The sequence below is a fragment of the Colossoma macropomum genome, unplaced genomic scaffold (genome assembly GCF_904425465.1).
Source record: "Colossoma macropomum unplaced genomic scaffold, Colossoma_macropomum, whole genome shotgun sequence".
NCBI classification, from domain to species: domain Eukaryota; kingdom Metazoa; phylum Chordata; class Actinopteri; order Characiformes; family Serrasalmidae; genus Colossoma; species Colossoma macropomum.
Window position 1 is genome coordinate 18,923,803 of NW_023494800.1, and position 13,807 is coordinate 18,937,609.

At 38.0% G+C, this 13,807-nt stretch overlaps 3 protein-coding genes across 3 annotated transcripts; 1 reads left to right on the forward strand and 2 right to left on the reverse strand.

Annotated features, from left to right (window-relative positions):
- The first annotated feature begins 426 nt into the window (after nucleotides 1–426).
- On the forward strand, nucleotides 427–5,968 carry epdl2 (ependymin-like 2). The gene is made up of 6 exons (XM_036589106.1): nucleotides 427–639; nucleotides 2,340–2,374; nucleotides 2,503–2,637; nucleotides 3,817–4,003; nucleotides 4,584–4,671; nucleotides 5,708–5,968. Exons 1-6 carry the CDS (start codon nucleotides 564–566, stop codon nucleotides 5,832–5,834), a joined length of 648 nt encoding a protein of 215 aa, XP_036444999.1. The 5' UTR covers nucleotides 427–563; the 3' UTR covers nucleotides 5,835–5,968.
- otub1a (OTU deubiquitinase, ubiquitin aldehyde binding 1a) lies at nucleotides 5,969–11,169 on the reverse strand. The gene is made up of 7 exons (XM_036589105.1): nucleotides 11,045–11,169; nucleotides 8,671–8,732; nucleotides 8,443–8,541; nucleotides 8,079–8,197; nucleotides 7,365–7,449; nucleotides 6,917–7,111; nucleotides 5,969–6,503 (listed from the first exon to the last, which is right to left on the reverse strand). Exons 1-7 carry the CDS (start codon nucleotides 11,094–11,096, stop codon nucleotides 6,306–6,308), a joined length of 810 nt encoding a protein of 269 aa, XP_036444998.1. The 5' UTR covers nucleotides 11,097–11,169; the 3' UTR covers nucleotides 5,969–6,305.
- Nucleotides 11,170–11,469: 300 nt separating this feature from the next.
- LOC118820697 (cytochrome c oxidase subunit 8A, mitochondrial) lies at nucleotides 11,470–13,584 on the reverse strand. The gene is made up of 2 exons (XM_036589107.1): nucleotides 13,362–13,584; nucleotides 11,470–11,827 (listed from the first exon to the last, which is right to left on the reverse strand). Exons 1-2 carry the CDS (start codon nucleotides 13,479–13,481, stop codon nucleotides 11,732–11,734), a joined length of 216 nt encoding a protein of 71 aa, XP_036445000.1. The 5' UTR covers nucleotides 13,482–13,584; the 3' UTR covers nucleotides 11,470–11,731.
- Between the last annotated feature and the right edge of the window lie 223 nt (nucleotides 13,585–13,807).

The following is a 13,807-nucleotide window of genomic DNA, read 5'->3' on the forward strand; positions in this document are numbered from 1 at the left end:
ATGACCAGCACTTGCAGTTGAACTTTGTCCCTACATTAAATAAATAAACGAATCAACTATGGTCTCATAGTCATATGACTCAAAGGATTGGTCACTCCAGTTCAGACTTTATCTGGTGCCATCTGCAATTCCTTGTACGCACCTGCCAGTGACATGCACTCAGAGATGCATACAGATATGACACAGAAAAAACAAATACACAAACAGATGTGACATGCTTGGACATGAAATCAGAAGGAAGGCCTCTACTTCATTTCATTTTGCTTGAAAGGTTTAGGATGAGTTTTGAGAAGGAATCTGTGTGGTCATTTCAGCAACTGGTTTTTATTTGCATTCTGATTCAAATGAACATAAGAATTAGTTAATAATCAGCCAAAATGCATTATATCTAAGGGCTAAGCCAGGTTGTATAGGAAATGGCTAGTGTGCAGGCGAGAGGTAAAACGTGGAGAGTGCTGGACTGGAGCTGACCAGAACAGTATAAATCCTCTCAGCATTCAGAGTACAGTCATAGCCTTGCTGCTGCTGCACTTTCTCCGTTCTTCTGGATCTCTCCTGAAAGCATGCGTGCCCTCCTCCTGCTCACAATCAGCCTGAGTGTGCTGCTCGGCGTCCTCACTCAGGAACCGCAGCCCTGCAGTAAGTCTAACAACACAATCTCGCCTCTCTTTGCTTTAGCATTAATGCAGAACGGTTCAAGCTACAACTTAAAAACATACATGAGGACAACAATCACTGAGCAAATCAATCTAAACAATTAATACACACTTGGTTGTTATAAGAGGAGATTCTGATTTTAATTACATGTTAACCCATTTGTGATCACCCACATTTTCCTATGATATTATGCACTTTCATGTGCCACCAGTGATCTATTTAAACAAGGGCACAACCGATATACAAATTTTGTGACTGATACCGATACCGATTTTAAGGATCTAAAAATGATGATAACCGATAATATAGGCTGATATAATTTATTTTGGTAAAAAATGAAATAGACCCAAACACTTTTAGTTAACCCCATAAAAAGCCAGAGGACCAGCAGGCCCAAAGTTTGATTACACACTTCCATAACCTAAGTATGGTTGGCATTGGAGTCCCTGTAGTTACTGAATAATAAGCCTTAGTATGTAATAAGCCTGAGATTTTAAGGGAATAAAAAGTACTTTAGTGACCGTCATGATGTCAGTCATCAACCATGAATTATATATATATATAAAAAATTATATTCAATTCAAATTTTCTCAAACAGCATAAACTCACAGTGGGCGGAGCTCCCCAGCATTCTTGACCATTTTGCTGATTTTTATAAATTAGCTCTAATTTTTCTTATTTTATCAGTTTACAGTGACTTTTTTTGGTGTGAAATTGTGTATGTGTTGAAATTTACAAAAATGATTTAGCAGACAACCACAATGTTGTATTATTTTACAGTTTCTCTTTCAAAAGATCTGCACAGAGTATTTAGTTTCAAATGGCTGATGGTCAGACAGTTCAGCCAGGTCAGTGTCAGTGACAGTTTTGCACTGCATAACACAACAGTGAGAGTAGGTGGAGTTCTCGTCATGTGATTTCTCACATTAATCTAGCATTAACATTAAACACAAACAACAGCAGCAAAAATGAAGGAACTTCAAGCTCTGACTGACCTTTTACTTGCCGTTTATATGAGTCACAGACATTCTGGTTTGCTAGTGTAACCCCATGGGCATTTATTTTCCTTGAACTAAAATTCATTGCACCTTATCCTTCCATGCTGTGGTGTATTTCCAAGTGAAACTCTGTATCAGGGAGAGTCTCTGATCTAGTTGAGCATGTTTTTACTCAACAAAAGGTGATGGTAGTGGAAAGACATGGTCAAGATATTATTGATTAATTATTATTAATCAGTAATATCTGGTGCACTGTGACATAATCAAAACTCAAAGACATTTTTAGAGACCAGTAAAAGTCTTTAAATTTTGATGGAAGGTTAGAGGAAAATCCTATGCTATGATGAACCAAGCCTAATATGACAAGGGGCACTAACATGGTAAAAAAAATCCATTTTTATTTCAAGCTTTAAATCTATAAAAAGGTAAAAACTGTATTCTTGCATGTGTGAATCTTTAAAAAAAAGTGAATTTATAAAAGAAAAAATAAGAGGTGTACACCATGGCCATTTCAGTTGCAGAGACAGAACAGTATAAATATCCTTTGACAGTCATCAGCATGTTTTATTTGAAATGATGACTGTAAAGGTGACCCTTGGTATAAGAGGTTTTAAAGATGGACACCACAAATACTATCCTGCCATTTTCTCTGAACTGTTTCTTGTTTCTCTTCCCACTTTGCAGAGGCTCCACCATACCTTGAAGGAAAGTTACTTGTGGTAAGTCAGTGGGCCTGTTGCATGGGGGCTGGTACGTGGGAGGCATCACTTGACGCACAGGTCTATGCTAACCTGCTAGCTGTGATGTCAGTGAGATGTGCTTTCCTAAACAGGTCTTTCTCATGCAGGTGTTCCCTGAGGGAAAGACACTGGTGTTTGAGCAGTTCTACTATGACGCAGTGGAACAGAGGATTCGTGTGATCGCACATGAACAGGACAGCACCCACAATGTGTTTGTGGACAGACTTCTGTTGTTCAGAGAGGTACAAAAGAGTATTGAGAGAACTGCCATCTACTACACTGAGAAACCTGTGATCAGGTCATCTATTACACTGTGAACTGTGATCTTTCCATGCCCTATCCACAAATGTGTTCATTCATAGGAACTGTTGCTAGGTTGGGCAAGCTTTACAGATCAATGGCAAAAATCTAATTCAACCCAATGAGAGATTATAGCATGTTGTTTACAATCACTACATAATGTTGAGTTTCTATGTTAAGAGTGCTACACTATTACGTTGGCCTGTGATGACCCTTGTGGCTAATTAACCCTTCATTGCACAGTGTTGCAATGATATGATACGGTTGACATGGCAACAATTACTTTATCTCAATTTTACTAAAAATCAATAATATAAAATCTATGTTTTCCTATTTAATTGTAGAAATAGGGTCTTTTACTTTGAAAGGACAAATAATTTATGACATCACATGACCAGGAATTCTTAGTATGATGATTATTGAAAATGTATTAATTTACAATATTTGTGAATAGGTTGTACGTTTTTTACTAAGTATAAGTTGAATTTGTTTGGTCTTGATTTTTAATAAAAAGATGTTTTTAGAGAAAAATTAGATTTTATGGTGCTTTTTTAGATTTTATGGTGCTTTTTTTTAGATTTTATGGTGCTATGGTATGATTGCGCATTGTTGCCACATGGCAACAATTTACCAAATACCCCACTTAAAAAAAAGTTGGTTTTTTTTTCAAATATTTCCATTATTTAAGCAATTTTAAATAAAAAAAAACCTGTTAAAACATATTTATCATGTTTAAGTAATAATTAATGCAACAGAGGGTTAAAACGCCAAAGTTTGGAAATGACTATAATGAATTTGCCAACATGGTAATGTCCTTTTTTTATCTGCTTACAAAATAATTATTATTTGAAATTAATAATACTCATTATAGTACAGTATATTTAGGTAGTTTGTAAAAATTGAGTTGTGTGCTACAAATTCTCATTCTGTAAAGCTTGTTCAACTTAGCAACAGTTGCTACGAAATAACCTACTTGTGGGCGGAATATGGATTGTTAGACATGGGTTAGATGCAGGTTGTCAGGCAATTTTAGCCTTTAAGTTCCAGGATTCAGACCATTTGGAAATAATTTGTGCTTAAGGCAACTCCAACACTCAAAGTATATGTTCTGATCTTCTCAGAGGTTCTACTATGAGATCAGTTACCACAACAAAAGCTGTACTAAGGTGCCTTTCAGTGCTGCCTTCAGTCCCATTGAGATTCCCATCGATGCCCATCACAAAGCCCAGTTCGTCATAGGAAGCCTCTCGGCTCCTGCACAGGGCCTGCTGGTCAACAACTGGGAGGGATCAATCGCTGAGATTAAGGGTAACTAAACATCTACACTGCACATCTCCAGAGGTGGGTAAAGTAACCTAAAACAATACTTAGCCTAGCAAACAACTGGAGTAGGAGTTAAAAAAGAGATCAGTAAAACTACTCAGGACCCTAAAGAACTGCAGTGGAACCTCTTAATACATCCAGAATCTATCAGCATAGAAAATTTTGTTAGGTGCTATTCCTCCCTTTTGGGGCTCCTTTTGGTCTAAAATAAAATGCTAAAGCTCAACAGTGAGATGTGTGAACAACAGCAAAGCAAGACCAGGTGGTGTCACCATCAGAACACATTGAATCAAACTTTAATGTTATAAATCAACAAAAATCTTGCCCCTTGTAAAACTGACATCCAATTTGGAATAAAGGGACCAAAATTAAAAATGTAAACATTGCTTTATTTATTGTATATATTTATAGCCCGTAACCACCCCCACCCCACAATCCCCCTCCAGATATTTTAAGTTTGACCCCAGGTTACCTCCTACCACTGTACATCACATTGGATAGTCCATGAATCTTGTTAGTCACTATAGCTGCTCTTACCTCTAATTAATTGTTGCCTCTTTTGTAGCAAACTACTCCATGACCTTCACAGAGTTTGGCTGCATTCCTGTCACCATCCTGTACAGCGTTGAGAAAACGGGCCACATCGTGTCAAGGTTGGTGTTCTAAAACTAAGCTAAGCTAAAGTCTTAAGGGGTTTTACAAAAATGCCATAAAACAAGGCAGGAAACAGGATCCCAATTTGCTATTTCATTTACAACAGAAGAACTGGTCATAAGCTTTATAATATGATTATCTTGAGGATTATATAGCCAGTAGAGACACAGAAAGGGTATGTTTCAGTTTACAGGGCTGTTATCCATCTTGAGCTGAGTCTTAAACCAAGAGCTTGAGGTAGGATTAATGGACAAAAACATAACACGCAGCACTTTTAATACATGTTCCAGAGTATTGTTTCTCCCCATTTACAAACAGGGAATTATTCCGTATGAACTTTAATTGAAGACATATGTTTGAAGTGGACGTCAATCAATTGCTTAAACTTTGTTTGTATTAGTATTGTCTCTTTGTTGAATTATGCTCTCAGCACATCATCAAGTTCTATTTTCCAGTGCTTTTTCAGCAGACCTCCTTCTGCATCACGCATTAGTTGTGGTATTGTTGAATTATATCTAATTGTGATAATGAAAGACTTGATGATGAGCTGATTTAATTATAACAAATACATAATCCAGCTTGAGGCCCTGAGGAGTGATGCAAGAAACACTGCCATATGACTTAGCGTCAACACGTAACCGAGTAATTTAATCAAGCTGTTCTTGTGAAGTACAGCCACATGGCCATTGTTTATAATGTAATAATACTAATATGGTGCATGGTATCTAGCAATAGACTACAGCATTCATCCTACTCTTCTATTAAGACATAATTGATAAAGTAGAAACCATTTATGGTTAATCTGAATCTGGGTGACAGACTGACTCCTCTGTTAAACCAAATAAGTTCTACAATTTGACATGGAGTGTGCATTAAACATAAACTACTGGACAAAAAAAAACAGACGTAGATTACAAGAGATTGACAATAATTGAGCCAGATCACCATAGCCAGAACAGCAGCAAAGCACAGGTCGAGTGCATTCTTTGAATCATTTTTCGCTTTACACTAACTCCTCTTCATTTCTGTCCCTAGCTTCTTTGATATCGTCATTGGGATAGAAAATCCAGATATTTTTATTCCTCCATCGTTCTGTACCTCTGCGAAACTGGTGGAACGGAAACCTGGTGAAGTGGCCGACTTCTTCAGAGCTCTCCTGTGAAATGCTTAGCATACAGTACATGTAATCATGTAATCAGATAAACCACTTTTTTAATCACATAATGTAACTTTACTGAGGTCTTGTGGTTTTACACTGTCATTCAAATAAAATAACAACACCAGGTTGGAAAAAAATGCCTACTGCAAACTGTTTATTCTTACACTCAAACATCGTAATGAACACAACTTCTATAATAAAACACAGTATTTCACCCAGAGAAAAAAAAAACAATGAATGACAAACATGAGAGAACTGAATAAGAGAAGGGTTTGGAGTTATACAAAAAAAAAGAACTGTACAGTGTCCAGTGTCTGAAGTCACAGAATCTGTCGACTCTGTCTTTGGGTGCTGAGAAAAGATGGTAAGATCGAGTGCTGGGCTCTCAAATTCACGTTTCACAGCATTGAAGTCAAACATGAGCCACAGCACTACGAGCTAGGAGAGACTTGGCCAGCTACAGATCCCGAGCAGCTACTTGTACAGGATGTCGTAGTGGCCTGGTCGGTAGAGCAGAAAAACCTTGGGGTCACCATCCTCAGGGAAGATGTGGTGGTTGACTGTCCCTCCTTCCCCTCGGTCCATGTACTCCACCAGGATGCACACGTTCAGTGCCTGAGCTAGAGCTATGATGTGGATGTGGTCACTCTCTTTGGACATTGGCTCCACCTCCTGGTCAACAGAGAGGAAGACATTCTGATCTTAATATTACATCTTCTGGAGAACAATGCAAAAAAATAATAATAAAATGACATGAATCACATATGTAAGAATTCAAGCAATAGTTCGAAATAAACCTCACTGCAGTCTTATACTCTACCAATTACAATCATGCAAACTGCAGGCCTACATCACACATTTTAATTTAAGCATGTGTGAAGCATAAGCTTTCATTACACATCATTACGTATTAGCTAAATTAGCCTCACAGTTTTAGTGTAAAACAAAAGTAGCAAACATCCAAGATACCAGACTGCCTTGGCTGATCAACTACATCTGGGATAAAGGAAAAATGTTGTACATAATTTTTCACCAAACTATCACTTCATACCATGCCTGTTCAGTGAAAGTGCTAGGTGTCTCACCTGCTGGCAGAACTCTCGGACAGTGCGGCCACCCTCAATAAAGTGCTGGAAGAAGTCCTCCTCTCTCTGCAGGAAGCCAGAGGTCACCAGCCGCAGATACACCACTAGGTAGTCGGACACACTCTGCTCGTTGAAGGAGCTGAGCAGCTCGCCTACAGAGGGCTGCTTATCGCACACCTCAATCAGGTCCATGAACTAGAAGTACCAGTTAGAAAAAGGACACATGTTCTGTAGGAGACCCTGTCACATTCCAGATTTATTCCTCAGAGCATAATACAGTGCGACCCAGGATCAAAATAACTGGGTCTCAGGTTTGCTCTGAGAAAATGAGAGCCAGTCATGCAGACCCATTTACTGAAAAGATTAATTTTAGTGTCTCTAGAATACTAGTGTAAAACCTGCACACCATCTGCTATGCATGATCAATGAAGATGTGACTTTCTTTTACCGTGTTGTGAAAATCTTCAATGGTGAATTCTGTGAAACCTTGACTGACTAGGTCCAGTTTACTCTTGGCAGCAATGGCTTTAAATCTGCGGGCAAGCACAATGACCTAAATACGATGAAATCTGAGAAACATGTCCAAAAGTTTGTAGACACCCCTAATCTAGCTAATTGAATTAAATTGTGCACATTTCTTTAACTTCCATACAAAACACTGCCAACAGAATGAGATGTTCTGGAGCAGCTGCAGATGAGCCTAAAATCACCATGCCCAATGCCAAGCGTGAGCTAAAGAGGTACAAAACCCCCCAGCACTGAGCTGTGGAGCAGTGGAATTGTGTTGTCTGGAGTGATGGAGCACTAACCAATATATTTCAGAGAAGTTAAAGTGGAGTTTGTGATCCAGAACGGATCATCCAACATCAGTAACTGACCTTATTAAAGCTTTTGTGATTAAATGCAAACAAATCCTTACAGCATATTCCAACATCTAGTGTAAAGCCTTCTCAGAAGAGTAGAGGCTGTTACTGCTGCAAAGACAGACAAATTCCCTTTTAATACCCTTGATTTCGGGTGATTACGGATGTCTTCAATCTTTTGGACATATACTGCATATACACTTGAAGACATACGGTTATGTATAGACTTACATAGAGACAAAAGCTCCTTCATGACTATTTCAATAGCAGTCTAATTTGTAGCCAAGATGGAGGATTACCTGTGCAGTTCCTTGCTATCATCCAACAAAGACTCCAAGTATGAGAACCCAAATGCTCTATAGAAGCAGTTCCCATCTGGCCTTGTCTTACGTATAAATGAGTACTTCTTTTGCAAATCCTGTTGATAAAACAAGACAAATTAATTTATTCTTTATACTTCTCTTTCACCTACACACATTTTAGATAACAATTCTGGAAGTGGTAGTAAATAAGAATGAAATCAATACACAATATTATTGTTTTGTTTGATATAAAACACAGCAAACAATGCAGACTGCCACAGGACTAAAAAGAAACCTACAAAAAAAGAAGTTAGGTCTACCTAGAAAAGTACAAGCAATTTACTTTGCATGGCATTCTTACTCTTATTTTTTGCTGGTAAATGGTGTCATCTTCAGCATACTCTTGCTTAAGTATAGCTAGGTCCTGTCGGTCTGACACAAGGGGAATGCTGGTGGCAATCTGGAATTACATGGTAATCAAATAACAGGCACGTGAGGCAGAGCTTTACCCTCACTCACAAAGCTCCAACGCATGTTTTAGAAACTCTACAATTAACATAATAAATGCAAGTTAGAGAACAGATTTTACCTCTTGCTGAATCCTATCTTGTTGTGCAATTATAGCTTCATCATATGCAAGACAATTCAATCCTGTAAACATAAAAAACCCTTATGAGTGTATAAACAAAGGACCAGAAATGTCATACTCAATCTTGTTTTTTCATATCTCATATTCAATCAGAATTTAATCAAAAAATTTTGATTTTGAAAACCCAGTAAAACAGGCGTGACAAACTCTGATCACGTAGGGTCGTAGTCTTGCAAAATCCCCTGCTCAAGCACACCTATAAAACCCAGCAGGTAACAGATTAGTTGAACAAAGTGTGTATGCAGGGACACAACATGACTCAAGTGTCTTTGTAGCCACCACCCACCCCACCCTTTTCTTCGCATCCTTTTTTTTTTTACTTTACTCTTGGAAGCTCTGCTATTTTAATACATGTGATCCATTAATGCCTTTGAACATGACCGTGAATATAATGAACACAGAGCCTATACCAAACACTTAGTATTTTTATTTTTACTCATATAATCATTTCACTGGATATGTTCATGTACAGAATATGACAGGATGAGGGGCCTGAGGAGAGATATAATTACTACCCTGAGCCATGTGGTCAGAGGCCCCTGGGCAGAAGACCCAGGCTTGAATCTATTCCTGTATGTTTAAGCTTGTAAATCACCAAACTGTGCTTGACACCACGGTTGTAAATACTTGACCAAAATGAAGCATGTTATATCAGGCATGATACAACCATGAGAGTCTTATTAATTAATATTACTATTAATTATAAAAGTTGTATGTACATGTTATTCATTATTAAGTCAATATTGCTGTGATTATGAAAATACAATAACATTGGTTTTGATGCATCACTTCATTTAAGAATCACCTCACATCCTACTTTACCACTTCTGGTTCATCAAACCATTTACAGCTCAACTGTATGTAGTTTATTTAGGCAACTGATGGTATTCCAATAAAGTCACGATCGAGCTGCTGCCATTTTGGTAGGCAACTTCAAGTTCATTCAGCAGTTCTGGCAGTTTGTAATGAGATAGCAAAGTCATAACAGATCCAGCAACGGCAGTAAAACACATTTCTTGGGATCACTTTTTTTAATTTCATTTTTAAAGCATATTAATTGGTATATTTGAGTGTACTACCTTGATTTGAGTAGTTGCTGATAGAAAATAAAAGCTTAAATATAAACAGCCAATATTTCCTGCTTTGCTACTAGCACTCTGTCTCAAATCGCATACAAGCACACTAAACAGTGTGTAAAAATAAAGCATATACCATTAGAAGTGCACTCAGTAGTGTGGTAGGTGAAGTACAGAAGTGTGTGGTTTGGCCTTAGATCAGCTAGTAAGACGTGATCAAAAGCTGCTCTGCTGTGCTGCTCGTTAGCTGCTCATTATACATTTCCAAGTGAAAATTTAAGGTATTCTTTGACTAAGGATGCATTTATTGAGGTAAATGAATGTATTTTTTGAGGGAAGTTGATGTTGGGTTTGGATCTTCAGGTCTGTGGGCCCCATTTTCATTGTTTACCAAAAGAAAAATGATGCAATTTATTATTTCTTTCTCAGATTGACTGAACCGTGAAAACAAAACAATGTCAGGAATTGAATACGAAAATAAAAGTATTTCAATCTAATTTGTAAATGTACTCAGGAAAAAAACAATAAAACTGACTGTTCAAAAAGAGAAACCCAAAACGTAAGTATTGCATCCGAGTCTAGTAACGGAAGTTTTGCCTTTAAAGTTGCACGAGCAGTACGTTACCACATTTAACGAAGAGCTGTACCAGAAAAACACCAGGGGGGTTAATTTAAAGATAGTGTAAATTTAGAAGATTTTCAGTTTATACCTTTGGCTAATTCGCGTCCATCTGTACATTTAATTGTTTAAAAAGTGGCGTAATCACAATTTAACAGCTAAAAGGTGAGAAACTGGTAAATGATACTAGAACGAGCAACTTAAATACAACAGATACACAATGGGGTCCGTCGCAGCATCATTTCAGCGAACGGAAGAATCCTGAATTAGAAAAAAAACCTTTCAGGTCCGCGACGAAAACACATGACGACAGCCTGAAAAGCACTACAAAGAAAGCGGGCCCATCGTGGTGTTTTAGCTTTAAGACTGTAAAATGACTCGTAAACTTAAAGATACGCCGATTTCGGCTGAGGCTAAAATCTGTTTGCGAAGCCGCTGCTGAACGTTAGCCATTGCCGTATTAGCCAGTTAGCTTCTGGGCAGCTGTTCGGCGCTGCCCGCTCCTCCCTTCAACCCTTTTCATTCATTCATACCGAAAATAATGAACAAAATATGATGACTTCAGGTGGCTCGATTCAAGAACATGAACTAAACCAAGCCTGGTAAAAATTCTGCTCACCATCAACTTCTTTCTGAGCCATTCCCTCTTGTTGTTGTTCTTCCTCCGCCATGTTGCCTCCAAATGTTTCCTGTCATGTGACCACGGAGAAACTCAATTCCGGATGGCAAAGCCTTCATTTTCTGGAACTTTTAGTTTTTCCTTGAAAAAAAAAAAATTAAAACCCAAAAACTTCAGTACTCCTGTATTCACCCAAGTTTGAACCAACACCCCTTCTTCTTTTCCTAAGATAACAGAATATTTGATAGCAGAATATTTTTAATCTGTGCATGAAAAAGGAAAAAGGTTTAGGCATGTATATTGAGGCAGCTTTACAACCTGTACTCGTGTTCCACAAGCACAACAAGCAAGACTGATCTAATAATAAACATGCATTTCTGCATCAGTATCAGTGGCCAAGCTCAAAAGAAAATGTGCTGACACGATTTCAGATTTAAATAACAGTTTATTTTAAGTGTGTAACAACATCCTTAAGAAGAAAAACACCCATTACAACAACTCATTATGAAGCCCACTGATTGACTTCTCGACATGCTGGAGTGGCCTGGAAGAGGGTAAACTGCTTTAAGATGGAGCGCTAGATGGATGGCTCATGAGTCCTTTCTTGTTACAGGTGGATTAAAGACAACAGAATGGTCCCCAATGACAAGGGATGTAGAGATCTCTTTTCGGGCCATGACAACAGTATTATGCCTTCTTCTTGTAGCTCTCCAGGTTGGCCAGGACCCATCCAGATGGAGCCAGAATTGCCAGGGAAAACAAAACAAGACTGAAGGTTGTCTCCTGCATAAACACATACACAAGTCAGATCAGATGCTTTCCAATAACTTGAATGAGCAAAGTATTTGTTCCTTTAAACCATCATTATCCAATGGACAGAGGTAGACGGATATGCACAGATGCACATTTCCGTGCTTTTTCTGTTTTAACACAACCACTTTAATGCAGGGCAACAAAATGCAGGGCAGTGGACCTCCGGGGTTGAGAAACACTGCTTTAAATGACACTACAGGTTGGGTACACTACTGTGCGACAGTTTTAGAGAACGTATAGAGAACATATTTAAAAAACTATTTAACTAAACACTGAGCATTTATTTGCTCCGAAAAATGTTAATGTTAAATACAAATAATGTTAATTACAGTAAGTAATAATTGTATGCATGTGAATGTGTTTAACCATTTCAAAAACCTCAATGTGTGGCAGCACAGTATTGGTTGTAGTTATAATTCAATACCTGCTTATGTAAAATTAAGTGTGCTGGTGATTAAACAAATCTACAGTATTTAATTAATCTTTTTGACAGCAGGGGCATTCACTTTTTAACGTATCTTGGTTTATCTGAATATATTCTAAAGATATATCATGTTTTTATGAGCAAAACCAGTTATACATGGCTGTAAACTATTTGATTAGGTGCCCAAGACTTTTGCTGAGTAGTGTATGTCAACAGTTAAACTAAAATCAACGTCAATCAGAAATAATAACGCATTCTTCCTCTGCAGAGGCGGAAAGTCAGGATCAGGATCACTTTAAATGTGATGGATCATAAAAATAATACAAATCCGCGTGTAGGAAATAAATCAGCCAATCCTTAAAATTGTCAAATACTTAAATTTAAATAATACTTTATATATAAATAAATGTACATTTTCTGTAGTCGGCAGTAATCTTGCGTAAATTCTGCAACAAACTAGGTCGTCATACTTTTGGAAAATTAAATGTGGATTAGTTGTACTTGTAGGTACAAGAAAGTATAAAGGTTATCAACCTTAACTTGAACCAGAAAGCATATATTAAAACATCAAACTCATCAAACATCTAAACTACCGACACTAACTGGGACCTGCTTACTGTAAATAACAGGATTTTGAAAAACGGGGTGTCGTGTATAATGAGTTGGTAGACAATGTTTTAAGGCAATCAAGGTATCAAACAAACGGTATGGTTTCAAGCTAATTCAACGGCATAAATATGACTAAGATTGTAAGATTGTTAGTTAGCTAAGTGACCTTTACATGGAGTGCAGCTAGGTGGCTAGGCTAACTTTAGGAAAATGGTAACGTTACAGCTAACACTCCTAGCTCAAGGGGACAAACGTGATTCATAGTTCTTTAGCTAATATTAAATATGTATGAGATTTATGTCTATCAAACACAAGGATAATGTTAACTTTGCCGCCGAGATACAAACGTCCCTGCTACACGCGTTTTCAGCTGAAGGTTAGTCTCCATTGCTGCCTGTCGAACTAACTGCAGGCCGAGCAGAAAGCGCTCAGGGTCACACTGATACTACCACCCTCCTCCACAACACTTACCGCCGCGCCCACGGCGTCCTTGGCCGGCTTTGAGGCGATATTTGATCGCTGGGTGATGTTTGAACCCCGCAGAGCCGGAGCTGTGCGAATTCGCGCGATTCCCCGAAGGATCCCAGACATTTTGCAGCTTCTGAAGCGAATGGAGTGACAACCAAGCTACACAGGAAAGAGCTTTGAGGAGGACGAGAAACGGCAAGTGCTTCTGGGAAATGCAGTATGGCATGGGTTTATGGGAGTTGTAGTCGTTCATAGACACTTAGACAGGAGAGCCGTTTTAGCTTTTAGTCTTTTAGTCTTTTAGTATATTTATACTTTAATGTACTACTGGCAAGATCATGTTTACTTGCTCAAATAGAATTTCTAATATTAAAAATATGGACTAAAAGCTAAAACGGCTCTCCTGTCTAAGTGTCTATGAACGACTACAACAATGAGTATTAGTACAA